Source organism: Pleurodeles waltl, chromosome 8 (genome assembly GCF_031143425.1).
Source record: "Pleurodeles waltl isolate 20211129_DDA chromosome 8, aPleWal1.hap1.20221129, whole genome shotgun sequence".
Taxonomy (NCBI): domain Eukaryota; kingdom Metazoa; phylum Chordata; class Amphibia; order Caudata; family Salamandridae; genus Pleurodeles; species Pleurodeles waltl.
This window is the reverse complement of record NC_090447.1, coordinates 468,470,468-468,497,611: the sequence shown is the minus strand read 5'-3', so window position 1 is coordinate 468,497,611 and position 27,144 is coordinate 468,470,468. Positions and strand designations below refer to the sequence as shown.

Here is a 27,144-nt window from a genome sequence, read left to right as displayed (position 1 = left end):
GAGAAGATGGGGTCGAGCGTGTGTCCGGCGATGTGGGTGGGGGTGTTCACCAGTTGCTTGAGACCGAGGTTGTTGAGCAGGGCGGCGGTGTTGGGGTCGTTGTTCTGTTCCAGATGGAAGTTGAGGTCGCCGAGGAGGATGTAGTCCGGCGAGGCAAGGGCGTGCGGGAAGATGAAGTCGGTGATGGAGTCGCTGAAGAGGGCGCACGGTCCGGGGGGACGGTAGATGAGAGATCCTCTGAGGGTGGTCCTGGGGTCTGTGCGGATCTGGAAGTGCAGGTGTTCGGCGGCGAGGGGGGTGTCTTCGGTGGAGGTGGTGACGTTGATGGAGTCCTTGAAGACGATGGCGATTCCTCCTCCTACTTGGTTGGTGCGGTCTTTCCTGGAAATCTTGCAGCCTTCGGGGATGGCTATGGCGATGTCGGGGGCCGAGGAGGCGTTCATCCAGGTCTCAGTGATGAAGGCGATGTCTGGTGCGGTGGAGTCCAGGAGGTCCCAGAGTTCAACGGCGTGCTTGTGGACGGAGCGTGCGTTGATCAGGATGCATTTGAGGTAGTTGATGGCGCGTGGGCTGGCGGACGTGGTGTTTTCGTGGTGGAAGGTAAGTTTGCAGGTGTGACATACGAAGGGTCCGTGGGTAAGTTTCGGGTTGGCTTGGAAGCAGGTGCTGGAGCTCCCCGGGTTGAGGGCGTGGAGGGTGATGGGGTCGTAGCGGTGCAGCGGGGTTTGGGAGTGCTGGGGGCCAGGGGTCGTGGCGCTGGGCGCGGGCCAGGCGCGGGTCAGGCACGGGGGGAGGGGTCAGCTGGGGGCGGGGGACGGGAGTGGGCCGACGAATGGGAGCAGGGGGGCGGGGCGAGCAGGAGGTGGCGGCGGGAAAGCGGAGGGAGGGGGGTCAGGTAGAGGGGAGAAAAGATAGGGGAGGAGGGGTTAAGGGTGGAGAGGAGTTAGGAAGAAAGATAGGAAGATAGGGGAAGAGGGTTACAGAGGTGGTGGCGAGTGAGGGAGAAAGATAGGAAGATAGGGTGGTTAGAGAGGAGGTGGCAAGTGAGGGAGGTCAGAGAGAAGAGTCAGGGGCAGGAGGGCAGACGAGAGAAGATCCAAGGAGAAGGAAAAGAAGAAGAGGAGCGAGGAGCAGAAGAGAGAAGATCCCAGAAGAAGGTAAAGAAGAAGAGGAGCAGAAGAGCAGACGAGAGAGGAGCCAAGAAGACGGTGGAGAAGAAGAGGAGCGAGGAGCAGAAGAGAGAAGATCCCAGAAGAAGGTAAAGAAGAAGAGGAGCAGAAGAGCAGAAGAGAGAAGAGCCAAGAAGACGGTGGAGAAGAAGAGGAGCAGAGGAGAGAAGAGCCTAGAAGAAGGACAAAGAAGAAGAAAGCACACGCAGGTCGCGGTGCAGAAGAGAGAGAAAGAAGCACAGATGAAGTACACAGAAGAAGAACACAGATGAGGACAGAAGAAAGAACACGCAGGACGGGTTGCAGGGAAGAAAGAAGAACACAGATGAAGAATACAGATGAAGAGCACAGAGGAAGATCAAAGATGAAGAAAGAAGCAGGAGAGGAGGTGAGTAGCGCGGGGCAGGGTGAGGGGCTGGGCGGGGGGGTACTTACTGTGATTTCGCAGGACTTGCTTGGAGGTTTCAGGAGCCTGGGCTGGTGGAGCTGCAGCGGCAGTGGGAGCGACCTACCCTTGGGTCAAGGGTCGCTAACTCTGTCACGCAGCGGCCGCCATAAGAGGGAGGAGCGGGGGGAGGGGTCAGCTGGGGGCGGGGGATGGGAGTGGGGCGACGAATGGGAGCAGGGGGGGTGGGGCAAGCAGGAGGTGGCGGTGGGAAAGCGGAGGGAGGGGGGTCAGGTAGAGGGGAGAAAAGATAGGGGAGGGGGGGTTAAGGGTGGAGGGGAGTTAGGAAGAAAGATAGGAAGATAGGGGAGGGGGGTTACAGAGGTGGTGGCGAGTGAGGGAGAAAGATAGAAAGATAGGAAAATAGGGGGGTTCAGAAGAGGTGGCGAGTGAGGGAGGTCAGAGAGAAGAGTCAGGGGCAGGAGGGCAGACGAGAGAAGATCCAAGGAGAAGGAAAAGAAGAAGAGGAGCGAGGAGCAGAAGAGAGAAGATCCCAGAAGAAGGTAAAGAAGAAGAGGAGCAGAAGAGCAGACGAGAGAGGAGCCAAGAAGACGGTGGAGAAGAAGAGGAGCGAGGAGCAGAAGAGAGAAGATCCCAGAAGAAGGTAAAGAAGAAGAGGCGCAGAAGAGCAGAAGAGAGAAGAGCCAAGAAGACGGTGGAGAAGAAGAGAAGCAGAGGAGAGAAGAGCCTAGAAGAAGGACAAAGAAGAAGAAAGCACAGGCAGGTCGTGGTGCAGAAGAGAGAGGAAGAAGCACAGATGAAGTACACAGAAGAAGAACACAGATGAGGACAGAAGAAAGAACACGCAGGACGGGGTGCAGGGAAGAAAGAAGAACACAGATGAAGAATACAGATGAAGAGCACAGAGGAAGATCAAAGATGAAGAAAGAAGCCGGAGAGGAGGTGAGTAGCGTGGGGCAGGGCGAGGGGCTTGGCGGGGGGGGGTACTTACTGTGATTTCGCAGGACTTGCTTGGAGGTTTCAGGAGCCTGGGCTGGTGGAGCTGCAGCGGCAGGGGGAGCGACCTACCCTTGGGTCAAGGGTCGCTAACTATGTCGTGCAGCGGGCGCCATAAGAGGGGGGAGGGGGGGAGGGGTCAGCTGGGGGCGGGGGACGGGAGTGGGGCGACGAATGGGAGCAGGGGTGGCGGGGGCGAGCAGGAGGTGGCGGTGGGAAAGCGGAGGGAGGGGGGTCAGGTAGAGGGGAGAAAAGATAGGGGAGGGGGAGTTAAGGGTGGAGGGGAGTTAGGAAGAAAGATAGGAAGATAGGGGAGGGGGGTTACAGAGGTGGTGGCGAGTGAGGGAGAAAGGTAGAAAGATAGGAAGATAGGGGGGTTAGAGAGGAGGTGGCGAGTAAGGGAGGTCAGAGAGAAGAGTCAGGGGCAGGAGGGCAGACGAGAGAAGATCCAAGGAGAAGGAAAAGAAGAAGAGGAGCGAGGAGCAGAAGAGAGAAGATCCCAGAAGAAGGTAAAGGAGAAGAGGAGCAGAAGAGCAGACGAGAGAGGAGCCAAGAAGACGGTGGAGAAGAAGAGGAGCGAGGAGCAGAAGAGAGAAGATCCCAGAAGAAGGTAAAGAAGAAGAGGAGCAGAAGAGCAGAAGAGAGAAGAGCCAAGAAGACGGTGGAGAAGAAGAGGAGCAGAGGAGGGAAGAGCCTAGAAGAAGGACAAAGAAGAAGAAAGCACACGCAGGTCGCGATGCAGAAGAGACAGAAAGAAGCACAGATGAAGTACACAGAAGAAGAACACAGATGAGGACAGAAGAAAGAACACGCAGGACGGGGTGTAGGGAAGAAAGAAGAACACAGATGAAGAATACAGATGAAGAGCACAGAGGAAGATCAAAGATGAAGAAAGAAGCAGGAGAGGAGGTGAGTAGTGGGGGGCAGGGCGAGGGGCTGGGCGGGCGGGGTACTTACTGTGATTTCGCAGGACTTGCTTGGAGGTTTCAGGAGACTGGGCTGGTGGAGCTATGGCGGCAGGGGAAGCGACCTACCCTTGGGTCAAAGGTCGCTAACTCTGTCGCGCAGCGGCCGCCATAAGAGGGAGAAGGGGGGGATGGGTAAGCTGGGGGCGGGGGACGGGAGTGGGGCAAAGAATGGGAGCAGAGGGGGCGGGGGCGAGCAGGAGGTGTCAGCGGGAAAGCGGAGGGAGGGGGGTCAGGTAGAGGGGAGAAAAGATAGGGGAGGGGGGTTAAGGGTGGAGGGGAGCTAGGAAGAAAGATAGGAAGATAGGGGAGGGGGGGTTACAGAGGTGGTGGCGAGTGAGGGAGAGAGATAGAAAGCTAGAGAGATAGAAAGATAGGAAGATAGGGGTGTTACAGAGGTGGTGGCGAGTGAGGGAGAAAGATAGAAAGATAGGAAGATAGGGGAGTTACAGAGGAGGTGGCGAGTGAGGGAGGTCAGAGAGAAGAGTCAGGGGCAGGAGGGCAGACGAGAGAAGATCCAAGGAGAAGGAAAAGAAGAAGAGGAGCGAGGAGCAGAAGAGAGAAGATCCCAGAAGAAGGTAAAGAAGAAGAGGAGCAGAAGAGCAGAAGAGAGAAGAGCCAAGAAGACGGTGGAGAAGAAGAGGAGCAGAGGAGAGAAGAACCTAGAAGAAGGACAAAGAAGAAGAAAGCACACGCAGGTCGCGGTGCAGAAGAGAGAGAAAGAAGCACAGATGAAGTACACAGAAGAAGAACACAGATGAGGACAGAAGAAAGAACACGCAGGATGGGGTGCAGGGAAGAAAGAAGAACACAGATGAAGAATACAGATGAAGAGCACAGAGGAAGATCAAAGATGAAGAAAGAAGCAGGAGAGGAGGTGAGTAGCGCGGGGCAGGGCGAGGGGCTGGGTGGGGGGGGTACTTACTGTGATTTCGCAGGACTTTCTTGGAGGTTTCAGGAGCCTGGGCTGGTGGAGCTTCAGCAGCAGGGGGAGCGACCTACCCTTGGGTCAAAGGTCGCTAACTCTGTCGCGCAGCGGCCGCCATAAGAGGGATGAGGGGGGGAGGGGTCAGCTGGGGGCAGGGGACAGGAGTGGGGCGATGAATCGGAGCAGGGGGGGCGGGGGCGAGCAGGAGGTGGCGGCGGGAAAGCGGAGGGAGGGGCTTCAGGTAGAGGGGAGAAAAGATAGGGGGGTGTTAAGGGTGGAGGGGAGTTAGGAAGAAAGATAGGAAGATAGGGGAGGGGGGGTTACAGAGGTGGTGGCGAGTGAGGGAGAGAGATAGAAAGATAGAGAGATAGAAAGATAGGAAGATAGGGGGGTTACAGAGGACGTGGCGAGTGAGGGAGGTCAGAGATATCATAAATGTAATATGTCTACAGTGTATTATGTTTACATTTTGCTGTTACGAGTGCTCAAATCACTAGTACTAAAAGCATTTGCTCACTGCATGGCAGGTTTGTTATTCATGTCTAAGGGAAATGTCCACATATTTTTACTTGAGAATTGCAAAGCAGTTTGATGAATCTTTACAGAAAATTCCAAAGCAAAAGTTCATCCACCTCTGCTCCTTCCTGGAAAGGTTTGGGGCGATCAGTCAAGTGGGAGCTGAGAAAAAAGGGGGGGTCTCAAAACACTTTTTCACCATACAATTTCCATAGGGAAAATGAGACACAATTCAGAAAAAATTTATGAACAGTATTACACCCAATTTGGAAAAAAAGCTAAATTTTTACTCAGTGTTTGTGAGAAAGTGCCTCGTTTTACTTGTTTAGCTCCCAACTTTTTGCTCGGTAGTTGATGTTGTTTCAAAGTTGTTAGTGCCTAGGGCCCCTGCTATCCAGGTTCCCTGGGAAAAATCACTTTCCCAAAATTGCTGCGATGCATTGGCACAATTGGCAACACCACTAGCTGCCACTAAAAATACCCTAATAGATGGTACTTAGGTATCCAGGGCCGAGAGTACTAAGGGTGGGCCCCTGAGGGCAGCAGCACAGATTGTGTCTCTATCAGGGAACACGCATCCAAGTGCACCCAGCACTGCCATTGCAGGATGAGTGTCCTAGTGCAATCCTAATATCCAAAACTGACTTTGCACACAGTCTGTGTGACCTGTCTACTACACTCTGCATGCAATATAGGTAAGCTATCCCGCTGGCAGGTCACCAGCCGTAAGACAGGGTGCACTATAATGCATGTGTATGCATAGATGCGTGAGCAATATACCCCTGTTGTGTCATTGCCAAACCTGGAACATAGTAAGTGAACAGAGCAGCCATTTTAAACGCATGTGTTGGACAGTGATCAGTATGAGTTTCACGGCTACATGATGGCCACTCTGAACTCTGGATTGTTTGGTATCAGACAACTCAGAACAATAAATCCAAACTGGTCCCAGTATTGGATTTATTGCAAAATGTACAGAGGGGCCACTTTAGAGGTGACCCCTACAAATGTTAACTAACCCTGGCATGGTTGCTCGCCTATCACAACCAGTCTGCCACCACTAGACATGATTCTGGAACCTTGGGGTGAGAGCCTTTGCTTTAGAAAACAAAGCCCTCCCTGGGCAGAGGTGTTACACCACCTCCCCCAGGAATATGCACTGCCCTGCCAGCAAGCTTCAAAGGACTTGCCGCCCTTGAAACTCAACCCCCAGCCCTGCTGCTAGCAACAGATTGCCATCCCACATTACAAACCCCTACTTTGGCAGGAGCAACAGAATGAACAATGCACAGAGTACAGGAGGAGTGGCCACCCCCAGCCTACTCCACTCATAAGGTGTGGCATGCAAGGTTGCCCCTTCATTTCATTTTCCTCCATCTTGCATGGTAGGAAAATAGCCTATCAGAGATAGAGAAGTGACCTCTGCCCACTTCAAGTGGTCACATATTGGGAGTAGCCACTCTTAGGTAGATAATGCATTGGTCACTACTAGGGACTCCCCTAAATGCCCACTAAATGCAGTATTTAGTGTGCACTCCTAGACCTGTAGATCAGATTCCCTGGACACTGGATGGCCAGCAACACAGAATACCCATGGCTCCATAAATGCAATCCTGCTGCACAAAAAAAGGCGCCAAACCCTGCCTGATGCACCAAGGAGCCGACACTCTCCGCTGAGGTGTTGCATGGACATCGGATGGATGCTACAAAACACAGAGGACCTCCACCCTTCTGAAAATTTCCAAAGATCTCCCTACTGAGTGAAGGCATCGCTTCCTACAACAAAGAAGCAAAAGACCAGCAAGGTACAGTTTACTGACCGGCCACTGACCAAAGAACTGGACACAGCAGCTAGACCAAATTCCACCCTATGGACCCAGAAGACAAATACTGTAAGTGTGGCAAGTTTGGTGATACTGCACCCCAAACGTTGGACATCCAGGGGAAAACGTCACTCTGGGCTCTCCCGTGACCAGAAGGAAGCTCCAGTCAAGAGACTTCAGGACATAAGTACCACCCCCCAGCGTGGCTCTGCTGACCTGTAATCTACCCTCAAAGTGACTTGCCTCCTATTTCCAAGGGCACCACTGCGCACAGCTCTTGGCTCACCTATGTGATCTGGATCCAGGCTCCCTAAGCCCTGCACCACAGAATCAGCTGTTCTATAACAGTCCCCCACCCCTTGTGACCTCTACACTCCAAAAGGACCCACTGGACTCACCTTGAAGTCCTCCTGTGCATTGCTTTTCCACGTGGTCCCCTGCAGTCATCATGCACCAGCTCCAAGGACTTTTCAGCAGCTGCTCCTGCCAAAACTGGGAGCCACCCAAACTTTCCTGGCTGGTCCACAAGACACTTCAACGACCTTGACCTAAAAACGAAAGGAGACATTGGTAAACGATTTGCCTGTTTTATGTGCATTTTTAAAGTTTTCTCCTATTAATTACTATGGTGCATCGTTACGTAGAAAAAGGCTATTTTCGCCAATCTTTGAAAAATCTGAACTTAAAAAGTACCCAATTTTGATGGTCTTGATCTTAAACATTTTATAAAAGTCTGAAGTATTTTTGTAAATTGGTCTTGAGTTATTCTTTAGAGTGTCTGTCCACATTTATTGATACTGTGAGTACAACAAATGCTTAGCACTTCTGGCCTAACTGTCTAACCAAGCTAGTATACAAATTAGAGCATTAGGTGCTCTAGCTTTTGCCTTTGTAAACCAAGTTGGGGTTGCTTGCACAGTGCACATCATTTTTGTATACTGCATAGAGAGCTATTCTCCTACAGTGTGTTTTTGTGATTTGGTGTAAATCTGTTCAGCTGGGGTAGAAAATAACAAAGGGCCCGATTTAGAGTTTGGAGGATGGGGTTACTCCCTCATAATCATGACAGTTACCCCATCCACCATATTACAATTCCATTATATCCTGCGGAAATCATAATACAGCAGACGAGATAGCCGTCTCATTTGTGGCAGAGTAACCCCGCCACCAAACTCTAAATCAGGCCCAAAGCCTTCTGTAATTTTTACAGAAAAGTGTTTGAGTGAATGTAGGAAGTTGGCTCTGTATATACTATCTCAAAGTGAGAGATAGTGTGCACAGAGTCCAAAGGTTCCCCTTAGAGGTTGATAGTGGCAAAATTAGATATTACTAATGCTCTATTTTATGGTAGTGTAGTCGAGCAGTAGGCTTATCAGAGGGTAGTATTAAGCATTTGTTGTACACACACGGGCAATAAATGAGGAACACACATTCAAAGACTTAACTCCAGGCCAATAGTTTTTATATAGAAAAATATATTTTCTTAATTTATTTTAGAACCACAAGATTCAAGATTTGAGGTAAGTACATAAAATGCAAGGTACTTCACACAGGTAAGTATGGAACTTTGATTCAAAGCAGTAGTACACACAGTTTTAGTTAAAATGGCAATAATCTATTTTAAAAGTGGACACTGCAAAATCAACAGTTCCTGGGGGACGTAGGTTTGGTTAGGTTTCTCAGGTAAGTAAAGCACTTACACAGTCAGTCTACTGGGCATAGGCAGCCCACCTTTGGGGGTTCAAGGCAACCCCAAAGTCACTGCACCAGCAACACGGCCGGTCAGGCGCAAAGGTCAAAGGAGGGCCCAAAACACATAGGCGCTTATGGAGAACAGGAGTGCTCCAGTTCCGGTCTGCCAGCAGGTAAGTACCTGCATCCTCAGGGAGCAGACCAGGGGGGTTTTGTAGAGCACTGGGGGGACACAAACAAGCACACAAAACATACCCTTAGCAGCACAGGGGTGGCTGGGTGCAGTGTGCAAAGTAGGCATCCGGTTTGCTATTGAAAGCAATGGAGGGACCCGGGGGTCACTTACGTGATGCAGGCAGGGCATAGGAGGGCTTTTCGGGCCAGCCACCAACTGGGCCAGGAAGAGGGCCACCTGCTGGTCACTCCTGTGCTGGAAGGTGGTTCCTCTCGGTTCTGGGGGGTGTGGGTGCAGAGCTTGGTCCAGGTGTCGGGTTCCTTGTTACAAGGCAGTAGCGTTCAGGGGGAGCCTCTGGATCCTCTCTGCAGGAGTCGCTGTGGGGGTGCAGGGGGGTCGACTCAGGGTACTCACATCATCGTAGTTGCCTGGGAGTCCACTCTGCGGTGTTGGTTCTCTGCAGCTCGAGCTGGGGCGTCAGGTGCAGAGTGTGAAGTTTCACGCTTCCGGCGGGAAGCGAGAGTTCTTAGAAAGTTGCTATAAAGTTGCAAAGTTGTTGCAGTTTTTGAACAGTACCACTGTTCTCAGGAGTTTCTTGGGCTTTCGGGTTCAGGCAGTCCTCTGAGTCCTCAGAGGTCGCTGGTCCCTGTCGGATGCTTCGCTGTGCAGGTTCTTTGAGTCTGGAGACAGGCCGGTAGGGCTGGGGCCAAGTCAGTTGTCATCTCTGTTGTCTTTTCTGGGCTTTCAGGTCTGCAGTCCTTCTTCTTGTTGTAGGTTGAAGGAATCTGATTTCCTGGGTTCAGCCAAAAACTAAATTTAGGGGTGTGTTTAGGTCTGGGGGGACTAGCCAATGGCTACTGTCCTGGAGGGTGGCTACACCCTCTTTGTGCCTCCTCCCTGAGGGGAGGTGGGCACATCCCTATTCCTACTGGGGGAATCCTCCAATCTCAAGATGGAGGATTCCTAAAGGCAGGAGTCACCTCGGCTCAGGGCACCTTAGGGGCTGTCCTGATTGGTGGGTGGCTCCTCCTTGTTTTCCTCATTATCTCCTCCAGCCTTGCTGCCAAAAGTGGGGGCAGTGGCCAGAGGGGTGGACATCTCCACTAGCTAGGATGCCCTGGGGTGCTGTAACAAAAGGCATGAGCCTTTGAGGCTCACCACCAGGTGTTACAGTTCCTGCAGGGGGAGCCTCCACCCAGTACAGGCTTTGTTCCTGGCCACAGAGTGACAAAGGCAGTCACCCCATGTGGCCAGAAACTCGTCTTGTTGTGGCAGGCTGGCAGAAACTGGTCAGCCTAGCACTAGGAGTTGGACTGGTATTCAGGGGGCGTCTCTAAGATGCCCTTTGGGTGTATTTTACAATAAATCCGACGCTGGCATCAGTGTGCATTTATTATGCTGAGAAGCTTGATACCAAACTTCCCAAATTTCAGTGTAGCCATTATGGAACTGTGGAGTTCGTATTTGACTAACTCCCAGACCATATACTCTTTATGGCTACCCTGCACTTACAATGTCTAAGGTTTTGCTTAGACACTGTAGGGGCATAGTGCTCATGCACTTATGCTCTCCCCTGTGGTATAGTGCACCCTGTCTCAGGGCTGTAAGGCCTTCTAAAGGGGTGACTTACCTATGCCACAGGCAGTGAGAGGTGGGCATGGCACCCTGAGGTGAGTGCCATGTTGACTTATTCATTTTCTTCCCACCAGCACACACAAGCTGTGAGGAAGTGTGCATGTGCTGAGTGAGGGTTCCCCAGGGTGGCATAAGACATGCTGCAGCCCTTAGAGACCTTCCCTGGCAACAGGGCCCTTGTACCAGGGGTACCCTTTACAAGGGACTTATCTGTGTGCCAGGGCTGTGCCAATTGTGGGGAAAAAGGTACAGTTTAGGGAAAGAACACTGATGCTGGGGCCTTATTAACAGGGTCCCAGCACACTTTCAATCATAACTGGCATCAACAAAAGGCAAAAAGTCAGGGGGTAACCATGCCAAGGAAGGCATTTCCTTACAGTGAAGGTGTCAACAATGCTACATCAAAGTACACAAAATGAAGCATGTATGTAGTGTGTTACTCCATTCAGAGTCTTTTCTTGGTTCAATGATTTTTTGTTTTCAGCCATTTTATGTGTTGGAACAGAGACCACTCCTCCATTTACCTTTCAGATTGGCAGGATGCCTACTGACATCTAAATACCCCCCTTTTTTTTGGTAAAGAACAAATAAATTGGCTGGACAAAAAATCATCAAATCAAGAGAAAACTTTGAAGGGAGTGGCACACTACATGCATGCTGAATTTGTGTGCACTTTTGTTTAGCGTTGTTGACATATTTCCAGTGAAAGTAACTTACAATTAATCCCACTGCATAACTTTCATTAGATTTAGGAACCCTTTTACAACTATATGATGTGTACAGGTATAGAAATATATTGTGTGGTATTTATTCATTCACTTGACAATATGAATATTAGGTAGGCATGTGAAAAAGGAATGTGACTTTAATGAGAAAAGCCTGGTATTTATCTTTCAGATGGAAAAGAGTACGATGCTTATGTATCTTATCTAAAATATTCAAAGATTGATGCTGAAGCTGAAAGAAAGTTTGCATTGGACGTTCTATCCCATACCCTGGAAGAGCATTTTGGATACAAGTTGTGTATATTTGAGAGGGATGTTATGCCTGGTGGAGGTAAGAAAAGTAGCAACTCAAAACGTTATCTTTCATTTAGAATGATGCGCTTTAAGATCAAAAAAGAAATGAGCATGTGTTAATTATAATAAAATGATGCAAATAGGGCGTGCAATGATTAATAAACATGTTAAATAGAAGGGAAGTTGTTGACGAGTCAGAGTAGTGTAAAACAGCATTGAAGTGCTTTATGTAGAGGAAGCTTTATTAGCAGTTGGCTGATGCAATTAAATTATATGTGTGTGTAAATAATACTTTAGCAAATACACAATATCTCACAATTTTATGCGACATAAAGAACATGTTTACACTGGAATCTGTTGCTAAACTTTGGTACAAACATGAAGGGTTACATGATAGAACATTGCATGTGATTCAGCCAGAACAGCAACAAAACAACAACACAGGTAAGATACAAATCCCAAAACAATTTAGTTTAAAGGAATAACAAGTAGTGACTGAAATGAAGGAAATCAAATGTAGGTATCAGAATTGGAAACAGTGTGAAGACACAATCAACCTAAGTCAATAGAATAGGTTGACCTGGACCTGTGTACACTCTGATACTGACTCGCAATGTTAGGAAGGAAGGCAAAAGCTTGATCCGAGCCACAAATTATGGAGAACTAGAACACGGGTACCATCTGTGACTGACCTGTAACGGAGGTAGACCAAGCAAGGGGTAACCGTCAAATGTATTGAGCAGAAGAATCCCAAAGAAGGTATCTGCTGAAGATCCATTTTTGGGTAGGATTGGCAATTTGTGCAAGCACTACAGAGATGAACCTTAGCACATCCTCCTGTCCCGGCAAGGGCTTCCAGGTTATGTGGCAGGATGCGCTGATAGAGTTCCGCTTCTAATGGCAACCTGAATTGAGTCTGGACTAGTTTTTAGTTAAGTTATTGTTGATGAGCTGACATTGGGGCATCACAGTTTAACAGTCCTCATCTTGTGAAGGATGTACACAGCTTTGAGGTGTTGTGCCAGGCATCAAGTTTTGAAACCCACTGGAATTAGGATGTGAGTCGAAACATCAACACTGAAATAGCGATTGTCTATGTATGAAAAAACTCTGCACAAAAATGAGAATTAACACTGTACTGTTTAACTTCAAAGATTGGTTGACGACCCCACTGTATATATATTCTCTATTTTATTGCTCACTGCACGACACCTATTAGAACTGCAGCGTCTGCACCATTGTAACCAACATAACATCTATTTGCCGAATAACCACAAGCAGTCATGGTATTGCACTCAGAAAGAGAAGAAGAGAAGAAGAAGCTTTATTCGGTATAAAAAAATTCATCCAAAACAACACATAATCATCAAAACATTATAAGAATACCAATAAAAACCATGTATAATAAAAGCACCCATCATAAAAACATGTACATATAAATATATATATATATATTTAAAAAAAAAATAATAATAAAATAAAATAAAAATAAAATTAAAATATAAAATAAAAAACAAAAGAAGATAAAAACCTCATTCATAAAAAACTGAAGAAAAATAAATGAGATCATTCTAAACATTCTACATTTTTGCACCAAGTAGTAGCTCCCTTCAGAAATGATCCCAGGCCCTTCCATACCAGTACATATGAGGCCATTTGCAGCCACATGAAAGCCGGATGGTATTGCACAAAACCCTTGGGCCTAAGGAGCGGTAGTAGGAATCGGGTTCTAAATGGAGCATAGAATACACAGAACAGTGTAAAATTGATCAAAGTCTGATGGGACACCCCATCACAGGGGCAGGGTCTAATACATTTCTCCCCATACTGACCTAGGGGGAAGCACAAATTACTTCTAATGATCCCCAAGCGAAATCGAGTTATGAGAGACCTTTCCCTCACATCCTTGATTTCTAAAAGATATTGCTCAGGACCCACCCACATCTTTAGCATAGTAAATTCCCTGATCGATTTTTTCCTTAGAGCCTCCCCCTCCCTCTTGGTCTCCTGGATTCTCTGATAGTTATCCTTAACCCATTTCTTATCGTAGCTAGTTAGGTCTTCGGGATAATCAAACAATTCAGGCCGCCCCAGGTCATGTGCCATCTTCCTTATGTGCGACAACCAGGGGATATGTTTTACATGGTTGCAGGCCAAACAATCCCTTAGGATATCCCTATTAAGAGAGGCATGTTCGTTACTCCAAACTGAAATCCATAACAAAAGGGGAGCCAGCTGGGTAGTGTCCTGTACATACTCAAGGTCCAGTTCCAGGTGGAGGCAAAATCCAGGAATATTTTGACCAACACCCAGAAGCCTTCTACAGAAACGATTTTCTTCCACCATAAGGGCTCGGGTATCCCTAAACCCCCAAAGTGCTGAACCATACAGAAGGACAGGTAGGCATTTCCGCCTAAAGATTTCAAGCAGGGGTTTGATTGGTTTGCTACCTACCCTAGCCGCGAAGTCAAAGGTTGCACCAACTGTTGCATGAAAAAGCACAATCCTTCTGGCAGTACAGGGTTTCCAAGATCCTTTCTCATCAAAAATGACCCCTAAGTATGGGAACTCGTGGACTCTGCTAATAACTTGATCCTCCACCCTTAGCTCCCCAACCCTGCTCATAGGTTTACCACAAACCATAAAGTGCGACTTCTTAAAATTGACCTCCAGCCCCAATGCTGACATAAAGACAACATAAGCTCTAACTAATTCTCAGAGACCATTCATCGTGCGGGCCATAAGGACCGCGTCATCCGCATACGTCAGCACAGGGATATCAATACCCTTCACCTTCGGGACATCCCTGCAGTGTTCCATCAGAAAATCTGTCAGTCCATTAGTATATAGAAGGAACAAGGTAGGGGCCAAGACACACCCCTGGCGCACACCCCTTGAAAGCTCGAATGCCTCCGAACATTCCCCATTTGGGCCCACCCTCACATTTGCTACTGTCCCTGAATGGAGATATCGGAGAAGCTCTACAATAATAGGGTCCAACCCTAACTGAATTAGCCTCTCCCATGATAAAGACCGGTTCACTTTATCAAAAGCACAGCTGAGGTCCATAAAAGCAAGATAAAGGGTACCTTTCCTGGCCTGCGTGTATTTGTTGATTATCATCAGTAAATTGAGACACTGCTCTTGCGTACCAAGACCTTCCCTGAAGACATACTGTTCCCGACTTAAAATATCATTTCCTATCATCCAGGCCTCCAGACGCCCTAGGATAATCCGTCCCAGAATCTTCACAGAGGCATCCAGCAGTGAAATAGAGATCGCTAAAGCATTCGCCTAACACTTTACCTCCCATCACCAAGTCTCTCATAGGAGGGGACACAAAAATATAGTCGATAGTGGATCCAGACCCTCTTCCGACATAGGTTGGAAGTTGGTGAGTGCCTACTGCTTCAATATCATAGAAATTCAAGAGGCCCATCTCCCCGAGTTCCTTTAGTAGATCTCTGCCTCTGGAGTCCTGCGGACGCAGCGCTGAATAGACCTCGCAGTCACGGATGAAGGGATTAACCACAGTACTGGACCGGCCCAACTTGGCATTAAAGTCCCCAGAGATGATGGCACGAAATTCCAATCCCACCTTCTCCATTCTATATTGCAAAATCTTAAGAATGGAGAACAGGGCCCAATTTGGCACCCCATATCCCACACAGCATTATAAAAGTTGACCAATAATACATTAAAATGATTGGAGAAGAGTACCCTTACCAGCAATATACCTTGATGGTTACAGTTAATTTGGAAAGCACCCACTATCTTAGAGAGGCGAATTAGAGTAACCAGGCCACCTTTTGAGCGACCACCAAGAGACTGTACGGCTGGAATTGCACATCTGTCATACCCATCCCACACAGCCAGTCCCGTCGACCAAGTTTCCTGAAGCATGATAACATCATAGTTAGCCACACACCCAACCCATGCTTGATCAGATAGCTTAGTGTCATAGCCAGCAATATTCCATGAGATAAGATTACACTGTGGGGGTACCTCTTCTTGTATAGCCAGTGCCTTAGCGCATTGTCAATGCACCCCTTCCAGGGATACGTTGCTGTTGGTTTTTCTACTATGTGCCTGCAGGCTGAATTGACCCAGGGGGGGGTTCCTACCAGATCCAGAAGAGACCCCAGTACACGCTCGCATGTGATCATAGAAATAGCCCAAGGGAACCATACCCATAGAACCTGCACTAGGGACAGGAGAGCGATGGCTAGAGAGAAGCCTTTTAGTCAAGGCGGGGTATCTGACATTTATAATAATACAGTCGTCCTTCCCCATCTTGTTTTTAGGACCAACCCACCCAATTCTTCTGGCAAACAGGATATCCTTGAAGTCCTTACATGAAAAGTCACAATTTTTGCTCAGCCAATGTCCAACCTTATTTATGAGTTGGTTTGTAGACTCAGTTGCCCCATAAACAAGAGCAGGCACATTCGTCAGCACTACCACGAAGGGGGCACATGCAGGGGGGAGATCCAAGCAAGCCGGGGAAGGCCTGGCCGTTGGCTGGTTCAGATTGTCATTTCCAGACAGCAGTTGGCCACCCCCCCCAGCTGCCACAGAGTCCGTATCTGGCTGCTTAATGCAGCTAGACATATAAACTGGCCTCTCTGGCCTCAATGAAGGGGTTGGTGCAGTCGAAGCAGTTTCAGCACAGGCACCCTGACCCTCATTATTGACAGGATTCACCAAAAGGTGGGATGATTTTTCCATGGGCCCCAAGAGTCCTGCGGCTACCTCTGGGAAGGGCAACTCCTTACTGGCACAGGGATGCCTCATCAAGGCCCCACTTCTACCAACACCCTGGCTTCCTTGACCTCCTTGCGCACAAATCAGGGATACTGTTTTTTCTATGGCAGACAATTTCGCCACTACGGGAGACAAAAGCTCCTGAATAATCTCCCGAAATTTAGTCAGTATATTAGTTGTGTCGTGCCCAAAGTGCTGACAAGGTGAAAAATCACTGCTCCCACCCTTAGGGAGCTCCAGGAGAGGTGTTTTTGTCTTTGGTATCAGTTTTTTTAAGGCTTTTCTTTTCCTCAGGGGAGGGCTACAATTTTCCACAGGACAGGCCGGGGGAGAAGACAATAGAAGTCTTTTATTTCTTCTAGAGAGGCCATGGGACCCCAAATCCTCTGTTGGCTCAGCCTGAACAGGCTCAGTATCAGCCATACCAGCACCTTGCCCTATCCCCAGAAAGTCCACCTCCACAGCCACGGCCTCACAAGGGCCGTTTTCTGTAGGGGCCTGGTGCCAATCTTCCAATTCCATGGATAACCTCCTCTCTGCCAAATCAATTTCTTTAGTAACAACCCCAACCGCTCTTGCAAGAAAGGAGTCTAATGTGGTGGCGCCATAGCCCTGTCTGCTGCTGCCGCCCCCCCCCGAGGCCCAGATAGGGCTCCTTTTTTCCTGCCCATATTCACAATGCTGAGAACAATGCAGCAGCGGGGCAACACACAAGATGGTACTAAATAGACTTTTAAAAGTCCACTAGCAGCAAAAAAAGAGACACCAAAATATGTATCAGGTAAATGAAATGGATTTGGGCAGTCACTCCTTACTGTAAGCGAAAGAGGGGTGGCCCAGCCCAGCCTCTTTTGGACGATGAGGGAGCGCTGGAGAAAGTTTAAAGGGCTCCTGCCATAACTGGATTGGCTGCCGCCTCCTGCCGCCACCAACAGCGCGTCCCGCGCTGATGAAAGTTTAAAGGGCTCCTGCCCTGACTAGATTGAATGCCGCCTCCTGCCGCCACCAACAGCGCGTCCCGCGAGGCAGGAGCGCTGGAGAAAGTTTAAAGGGCTCTTGCCCTAACTGGATTGGCTGCCGCCACCAACAGCGCGTCCCGCGCTGATGAAAGTTTAAAGGGCTCCTGCCCTGACTAGATTGAATGCCACCTTCTGCCGCCACCAACAGCACTCAGAAAGACTTTATTGTATTATTGGATTCTAACTACATGGGGATGTTTGAAATAGACACACGAACCCCTTTTGTTGATCTTTTGTTGTACCCTGGTTTAGTCATTGGGCGTAAGAGTTTGGTCCTGTGCATTTGTTACTATGAAGCTGGGAATTCGGACCACCATATTAATGAGATACTGATTTAGGAATTAGAGCAATTCCAAGTGCGCTACAAGATACTGCCAACACTGGAGGCTGATGTCACAACATATTGAGATCAAGAACATTGACATGCTGTTTTGTTGACAGTAGCGTACTGACTTTTGACTTAGTTTCAAAGTAAACGTACTGCTCAGTTTAGATATATTATTCTTGCACCACATCTACTTATCTTCACCATAAGTGGGCAGCCAACATTGTTCAGTCAACAATGGTTAATATTTAGCTCTCGATATTATCATAGTAAATCACAATAGATAGATTATGAAACATGATTCTTTATAAAACTCATTTATGGCGCTTAGATATAATCAAAGGTTTACATTGGATTAACCATACTTACATAGCTACATCTGCAGAATAGGAGTGTTTTAGTTATTTACTGCCAAACGAGATAAGACAAAATGCCACTCCTTACAATGCACTGTTCTCTCAGCTGCGCGCAACTGTTTGGACATGTATAGCCGACATGTTAAAGTTTTAAAGTGACCGCTGTTTGATAAAACAGTTTCATTTTTCACACACTGCTGCAGCATTGCACCTCCATAAGTGCTGCTTAAGCACACATAACCGTTTTCTGTGGAGGTACGTGGGAAAAACATCTGCAAACATATCTGAGATATGATTCTTCTGCAACTGTGCATACCTTATGTGCACGTTATGGCTTAACAAAGTGTCACATTAGGCCAGTTTCACAACAATATTGGTTTTCATTTTAAGTCAAGGTTACTTCCAACTGGGATTTCAGTTTTAGGCGACAGAGGCCCAGATGTCAAGATGCCAGAAGATCAGACAAAAAAAATGTCAAACAAGTCAACAGCAGAAAAATATAGGTTGCCTACAGTCATGTTTCTATAACATTTTGTTCATAGAGACCACAGATACGAAATGAGGTTGCCTCTGCATTCATAAATAGACGTGGTCCCAATGTAAGAAATGACGTGAGGACAGCACATGCAGTATCAGACGCGTGTGTGTGTGACTGTTATTTATTTTGTACTAATAATCTGACTTAAGTATCCTATTATTGACCTGTGGAGAAATTTAGATAGTGCATACTTCAGTGGAAAGTTTGGGCTTGGTGTGGTTTCTGTGTAAGTCTTGGTCTGCTCTATAGGTTAATTCCTGTACAGGAGATCCAGTTGCTTTCCTCAGAGTAGAACATCGTGCAGCTGAATGAAAACTTGTAAAGAGGCAACATTCCTTTCGATCAAAGCAAACCGGTGGAGGCATGGGTTGCAGTCTAGCAAGGTGTGACATGTCCTTATTGTGTATATGTGATATTTGTGAAACTCACAGATATGCTCCAATCATAGCACAGTAAGTGGTCTTTACAGCTAAGAGGGACACACAGCTTGTCCTTAGGAAGTCCTGAAAAAGTTGAGCTTGCACTATGTAGAATATTATGAAAGACGGAATATGTGTATACATTGGTACACTGTGTTTAGGTTACACATATGCTCTAGTCACAGCCCAATGGACATCAAATGCAGCTACAAGAGGTAAAGGGAGTATTCTGATACTTACTTGTTGATTTGTTACGCGAGGATTGTCACTGTGATGAACAAAACATCTTGGAGCTGTTTATCTTTTAATTGATTAGCAGTAAGAAGGCTAATATTGTTGCACTGTAGGTCTGTTGCTCAGGTTTGGCACTGACTGCGCCAGTAACCAACTTTATAGAGAAGTCATGTCTTTGTTGAATGCCAGTGAATGTGATACAATCATATGACAACAGTTATGACTTTGGTTCTTTGTGAAAGGTCAACTAATCTTGAATGTTACTTATGTGAGCAGGAAGCATGTTCAAAGGTTTTGCCTTCTGGACTGTGAAGATTAAGCCTCAAACTTATGATCTGTTGTACAACAATATTTCAAATCAGAGTGTATCTTAGACCAAAAACTTCATGCAGTGGGGGGGCGTGGCTTATCTCTCAACAAGATGGCCGGACTTTAACAAAGCGCAGCGACTCTAAATCCTAAAACCCCACCACCTGGCCTCAATCCATAGGCATCTGAGGGCATAGACTGACACCTGTGACTGGAGAAGCTGCGGGGGTGGAGGAGGAAGCCATCTCCCCTGCCTGCACTGAATTCTGGACCATGCGAGCAGTGGCTGTGGATGCGTGCCGGGATGGAGATAGGAGCATGAAGAGGCCGCAGCCAGGGGCTGGCCCGACTGATGCGAGCATGACTCCCGGTCCCGGTGTGGAGGCAACAGCTTGACCGATAGAGACCGAAGATCCGGACGGAGGAGGAGCGGCCTGGGCCTGCAAAACCAGACCGGGGTGGCTGGTGAAGGCTGAAGGTGGCACCGGCGGCAACTGCAGTTTGTGGCCTCCCTCCACTCTAAACAGCCCAGAGGAGATCGAGAAAGAGAGACGGAGCAGGACCCGGCAGCAGAAGAAGTGACTGGGCCTGAGAGACAGACCTCGAAGTGGTGGCTTAGATGGCCCTTCAACATGTGAGGTGAGCGGACATCCTGATTAAGGGAGATCAGAGGCCTGACTTCCCGTGAGATATGGCCTAGGAGTAGTGGTGGAACCCCCCCCCAAACGGGCTGTATAATACCAGACAAACTTAGCGGACTACACGTGGTCCGAGGGGAGGGCCCAGGACACAGGTGGCATTGGCACAGCCTTAGCCTGCTCGGTCGGGCCTGAGGTGGCGGTGAGGCACTGGAGGTGGAACCGATGGGAACTGGGCTGGGGGTCCCTGCCCTACCTCCTCCCTCCCTGGCAGTCTGGAGAGGATCGAGGCAGAGATGATAGACAACGGAACTGGTCAGGGGGCAAATCCTGGTTCTTCATCCAGCCTGAGGAGGTGTGGGATTGGTTGGAAGGCTGGAGGAAAGCCAGACAACCCCAACATGGAGAGGTGAAGAGAAATGACTGTGACTGACGCTGGAAGACTGAATGATCCTTCTACACAGCCAGTGGAACACACTGATACTGCGGAAACAGAAAGAGGCTACGAGTTACCCTAGAAGCTTGAGTAAAAATTATAAGACATGTGGTGGGGGGGGTCTGGAGAGACTCGGCGGGCATGTTTGAATGAAGGCTGTATTGCCTTCCAGATACAGTGCTGTTATTAAACTCCCTTATTAGAGAAACTTGCTAGATGCCTACAGACTGCCACATCAGAGGGGTTTATATGACAGTAATTATCTGTTGGTCACCATTGGCAGAGCAAGCCAACCTTTTGCACAGTTTGTTTGAAAAGCAGCGACAGGTGCTCTGCAGGTTGGGGGGATGGGCAGTTCTAAGCCTATGACACAGGGCCGCAAGGTGGGGGGTTGTACTGGGAAATGTTTATTGTTGTTGACTTTTACAGTATTTAGCTCAGATCAAATTTGCTATATTGAGGGGTGGGCACTGGGTTTAGGAAAGGGAGGAAAACCGTGCCTCTTAGACATGCCAGCGGGTGGGGCTCGGAGCACAGACACTCATGCTAAGGAGACAAATAACCGAGCGCAGCTAGAGGCCATGACATAGAATGTCAATGGACTCATCAATAAGATTAAACGTACCTTAGTCCTGCAGTTTCTTAGACGCCATGCCCCATTTAGCTCTACTTCACAAGACCCTCTTGAAAGGTAACAACCATAGGCACTAAACCAAATGGGATACTCTTTACTGGCACATGCGGGATTTGCATCTAACTCAAGGGAAGTGGGGATCCTACTTAAAACTTCCACACCATTCATTCCAGGGCACGTATGGGCTGACCCCTTGAGCCGTTTTGTAACGCAGACTGGCACCTGGAATAGCCGGACAATAAATATATGTTCAGCATATGTCCCACCTAATTTACATGATGAGTTAAGCCAATCTGAGCAGCTGGTTTGGGTGCAAGCGGCCAATGTAGCCTTAAAAAAAAAACCTCTATTTTTTAATACTGTTACTGGGCTACCAGATTGAGGTGCTACTGTGCGATCTACTCAGGGGGTCTCGTGAGCTACCGGTTGGAGACCCCTGGTCTAATTGAATGGTAATGTGCCTAGTTTACTGTTCAAACAGTTTTCAAGATGTAGGTAGTAGCAGAATTGGTTGGGGTCAATTTGGTATTCTCCACACATGTTCTCAAAGATTTTTAAAGAGCCATCAAGTATTAAATGGTTTATACATCTGAAACCTTTTGGTGAGCATGCAGGCTAGTTAAAGGTTTGACCTTAAATAAAAATAAAATAAAATCTATAAATAAAATTCAAATTATAAATAAATAAATAAAAATGTATACATATATATTTATAATAATAATAATAAAGAATAAATAAATTAAACAAAAATAATGATCAACAGTGTGTATATATATATATATATATATAAATAAATATATATAAATATATATATATATATGTAAATTTAAATAAGCTTTACTTTGTCTACCCATCACCATCTGTCATGTCTCTATCAGTCTATCCTCCATTCCCACTCTGACTCATCCCAAATCCATTCTACTACTTTCATCTCCTAAATAACCCTGCCTAAACTCTTCCCTCCTCTTCCACATCTAACTCACCCAAACCTCAGTTTACTACAATGATCTCCCAAACAACCCTACGAAATTCTCCCTCATTCATCTCACCTTTAACTCACCCAAAACCCCTCCTGCTAATATGATCTCCCTAATCCTTTCCACAGACTCTTCACTCCTCCATCCCCCCTTTACTCATCCCAAGCCTAAATCCTATTACTATAAACTCCCAAGTAACACTTCTGGATTCTTCCCTCCTCCACCCCTCTATTACTCCAGTTATTCCAGCTAACAAACTCACATATACGCGTCTCAAATGAACTCATAATAATATTACATCTGTACTCATATTTCCATATACTAATCCACCACTAATTCCTTTTGGGTTCCGGAGTAGCATGCTACTCGCCGAAAAGAGCTTCAGCGCCTCGTCAGGGGTAGTAAGCGCCATATAAATAGTATTACAATACAATACAATACAATACAATACAATACAAAATCTACAGTGAACTGTGTTTCCTCTTGTGGGATGGGGGTAGCTCACGCATTGCCCTTAATAATCTTCAGAGAGGAGTTTTTGAGGGAGGATTGGCAATCCCGGATATCCGGGCATACTATTGGGAATTCCAGTTAGCCACAGTGAGTGAGTGGGTATTTACTGACAGTTCAGAACCAGCATTCAGGATAGATAGAACCGAAATGGGAGAAAGGGGATGCCCTGTAATACTGTATACTAGGAAAAGAAAGACTGGTTCCTCCCCCCCAGACACTAGCCGTGGTTCGAGACTGGAGAGAGGTAACAAAATTATTAGGATGGGAGAACACACTGACGAATACAACCCCACTTTGGGATAGCCACCAATTGGGCGAGTTGCATAAACTGGGGGGGTTTGGGGCTTTTAATAGATGGGATCTTATTGCCATAGAGCGACAGGGAGAACTGTAGAGGAATGAGAGCATTGTCTCCTTTGAAGAACTCTGTATTGAGTTCAATATGGAAGACTCGGAGAGATATCAATATATACAGTTAAGTCATGCACTCCGATGACACATAAAGGAAGGGGAGTCACTCCCAGATGTGTATTCGTTAGAGGACAGATTGCTGCTGTAACCACTCCCAGGCAAGGCAGTATCAGTGATCTATAAAAAGATATTGAATAATACCCCGGATCCTTTGCACACACTTTGAGAAGCCTGGGTAGGAGATATGGGCCCCATAGAAGACGAGGAGGTGGCAATCCAGGCCCAGTTTTGCCTTATACAACTCCTACATAGGTCATAGTATTCCAGATCCATCTTACATCACATGGGTCAGAGCGACTCTAATTCATGCAGCAGGGGCTGTGGTCAGGTGGGGACTTTCCTTCACACCACATGGAGCTGCCGAATCAGTCAAGGCTTCAGGTTCCACGTAGTAACGGAGATGACCCAAGTAACTGGCCTAGAGGTGCCATTAGAAGCAAGGTGGCTTATCCTAAATATCATGGGGGAAGAAAAATGGCCCGGACACCAAACAACATGGCTGAGACTAGCAGTGGGGGTGGCCAAGAGGGATATAGCTAAAGCATAGGGGGTAAGCAAACCCCCATAAATCTGTGACTGGAAACATAACACAGACTGGTGTCAACTGGCCGAACAGGAAATCTACAAAGGCAGGTGCAGTACTAAGAAATATGATAAAATCTGGGCCCACTGGCTTAACTATAGAGGCTTCTGAGCTGATGTTTGACATGGGGCAAAATCATAGAATACACAATTGCCCTCCCCATCTCCTCCTGCTGCTGCTGCGTCTGGCTTAGGAAATGAACTTGGAGTCTGCCTGACTCAGTTCGAGGCTCTCCTCCACCCGCGGGCTCCTGCCTGTGCCTCATCCCTGGTGGCCTAGTGGCCATCCACAAGTAAGTATCTTCTGTCTCTCCTTACTCCTCCTTTTTACTTCTGCCTTTACCTCTGTTTTGACGTAATTTTTTTATTTTTCTTTTTTCTATCTCTTCTCTTATTATCTTATCTTTCTGCTCCCCACTCCATCCTGCGTGCGGCTGCCCCTGCAGCCCCGCCCACTGCCCCCACAAAGCACTTTTCTCACCCTTCCACCTCCCAGCTGTGCTGACCCATCCACCTCCCTCCCCTTCTAAATGGCGTCTGTGTGCAGTAGGTGCACCAAAGACAAGCACGTCTGCACCCGTCGGTGCCTGGACCGGGCACAGCCCCAGAAACCCTGGATCTTCGATGAGCCATTCCCTGGCCACTGTTCATTATGACGCCAAGACCCTCCTCCCCCTTAACACCAGACTTCTCAGCCCCTGCTGCACTGCATCTCCTAAGGATGCCCACTGACCTTTTTCCTGCCGGAACTGCAACCTGTTTCAGCCGCAACAGACAACCGGAACACCCCAAACCTGAAACCACTGTTGCCCACCACAACCTCATCAACTGCCTCCTTCTGAATATATGCTCCCTCCACAAGCACACCACCAAACTCTGGCACCTGATCGAGTCCACCCATCCAGACATCGCCTTCCTAACCGAGTCCTCACTCCACAGTACGGTCAACACAGAGGAACACTGCACCTCAATTGAACACCTACACTTCCTGATCCACACCAATCACAACTCCTCCCTCTGTGGCACTTTGGTCTACAGACCACCTGGCCCCTGCCCAGCCTTCATTGACAGCATTGTAGACATCACCAGCTCCCACGACCTGCCATCCATCGAATACCTCCTCCTGGGCGACTTGAATTTCCACCTCGAGGACCGAAACAACCAAAACACCACTTCCCTACTCGATAATCTCGCCACCCTCAGCTTCAAGCAACTGATCAGTGCACCTACGCATGCCACAGGACACACACTAGACCCCATTTTTACCTCAAGCAACCAGATCACCTTCAAGAATACCTCCATTCCGGACTGGACTGACCATCACTACATACACTTCGCCATCACAGAACCCAACAGCTGCCTTAGGGCCCCCCACAGGAAATGGAATGGAATAACTGATGAGCAACTCACCACGACCCTCATCAAATCACCCCCACCGACGACGCCAAGGCCGCAGCATTCAACCTCAACTTCTGGATCACCGAATGCGCCAACTCCTTAGCACCCCTCCAATCAACTTCAGTCAAGTGCGTCCCAAAAAAAGCCAGCTGGTTCAATGCTGAGCTCCAAGAATCCAAACGCACCTGCAGGCACCTAGAGAAGAAATGGAGAAATGGCAAAACCAGCAAAGACCTCACCGCTTTCAGATCCGCCATTGCCATCCATCACCAATGCATCAAGAATGCAAAAAAAGCTGCATTCTGTGAATGCATCAACACCTTCACGCAGAACACAAGAGTACTCTGCACGGTAATCAATTAATTCACTGATCCTCCCTCCAAAACCACCAACATTCCCCCATTGCAAGACCTATGCGACAAACTGGCCACTTTCTTCCACCGCAAGATTAAGGACATCTATGATGCTTCCTCCCGCAGAACCCACCCAGCATCAGAACCTACGACCAAGCCAGCCCCCCAGAACTCACCCAAAACTTCCACAGCTGGTCCACGCTCACTACACAAGAGACTGAAATCATTATGAACAGCATTCACTCAAGAGCTCCAAGAGACCCCTGTCCTCATCTACAATAGAGCCAGTGCATCCATTGCACCCCAACTCCACAAGACGCTAAACTGCTCCATCACAACAGCCACCTTCCCTGAAGATTGGAAACATGCCGGAGTCCCCCCCTTCCTGAAGAAACCTACAGCCGACCCATCAGAGCTCAAGAACGTCTGACCCATCTCGCTGTTACCCTACCCAGCCAAAGTCCTGGAAAAGCCATAAACTCACAGTCTGGATTCTGCAGCATCCACAGCATGGAGACAGCTCTTCTTGCAGCCGATGACATCCGCGCACTCCTCGACCGTGGACACACCGCAGCAATCAGCAGCCTTCGACACGGTCTCCCACAGCACCTTTTGCAACAGCCTTGACTATGGCAACATACTGTACACCTGCACCACAACAAATAACATCAGGAAACTACAACTCATCCATAATGCAGCTGCAAGACTCGCCCTGAGCCTCCCCCACCAAGAACACATCCCCCAAAACCTGAGGACCCTCTATTGGCTCCCAGTAGAGAAGCAAATAAACTTCAAACTACTCACCCACATCTACAAGGCCCTGCACAACATCGAACCGGCCTACCTGAACCATTGCATCTCCTTCCATAACCCAGCCAAACCCCTCCGCTCTGCCCAGCAGGTGCTAGCTACCGTCTCACACATCCAGGCAACCATTGCTGGAGGAAGATCTTTCACATACCTCGCAGCTAAGAGCTGGAAAACCTGCCCACGCTCCTCAGACAAAGCCTATCTTTGATTATCTTCAGGAAGAACCTCAAAACATGGCACTTCAAATGAGGCCCAGACCCACCACCAGCGCCTTGAGACCCTTACAGGTGAGTAGTTGCGCTTTACAAAAACTGATTGATTGATTGAGAATAACGACTCCTCACTAAATCCAGTGAAGGATTTATTAATAAATGCACACATGGGGCACCTTAAGGGACCCCTGAAAACCTACCAGCTACTAGTCTACTGACTGACTGGTCCTGACCAGTTCAGCCACCACAGATGCATTTCTGACTCCCAAGGTTAGAGCCAGCACTCTTGTGGGCCTTAGACAAAAGCCTGCACTATGCAGGAGTGTTATCACCTCACCTAGGCAGGATGGACATTCCAGAGCAGGGAACTCCAAAGGCATAGATGCCTTTGTAATGTGACTCAGGTCTCTCCAAATGGTGGAGATAACCAACCCTCCTGTCCTGACCCCACTTTTGGTGGCAGCACAGGTGGGAAATTAGGCAGATTAGGAGGTGTGCCCACTTCATGCCAGTCTCACCTTTAAAATGGACTAGCTGAAGTGGACACTACTTTTAAAATTCCTTCATCTTGTTTGGAAGGAATTAGGCCACTAAGGTTAGGGTTATGTCCACTTCTCAGTGGGAGTGGTAATTGAAAGGGTGTAGTCATTCCTAATGTGGGCAGTCCATTGGCTACCACCTTAAACTCCCTAAATTGAGTCATTAGGTGGCACCCCTGAAACCTAGAACTCAGATCCGGATGTCCTAAGAAGATGAGGACAAGGAAGAGTTGCACCCACAGAAGAGAAAAAGAGGAAGCAGCTGACGATGCTGGACTTCCTGCTGACCTCAA

The 27,144-nt window shown here is 48.1% G+C and overlaps 1 protein-coding gene across 1 annotated transcript in view; it reads left to right on the top strand.

Moving 5' to 3' along the window:
• The window catches only part of LOC138249532 (interleukin-18 receptor 1-like), a 267,639-nt gene that overhangs the window by 218,781 nt on the left and 21,714 nt on the right, over positions 1-27,144 (top strand). Inside the window, exon 5 of the mRNA XM_069203482.1 lies at positions 11,179-11,361. Within this exon, the coding sequence (XP_069059583.1) occupies positions 11,179-11,361 (183 nt within the window). The remainder of the gene's footprint in view (positions 1-11,178; positions 11,362-27,144) is intronic.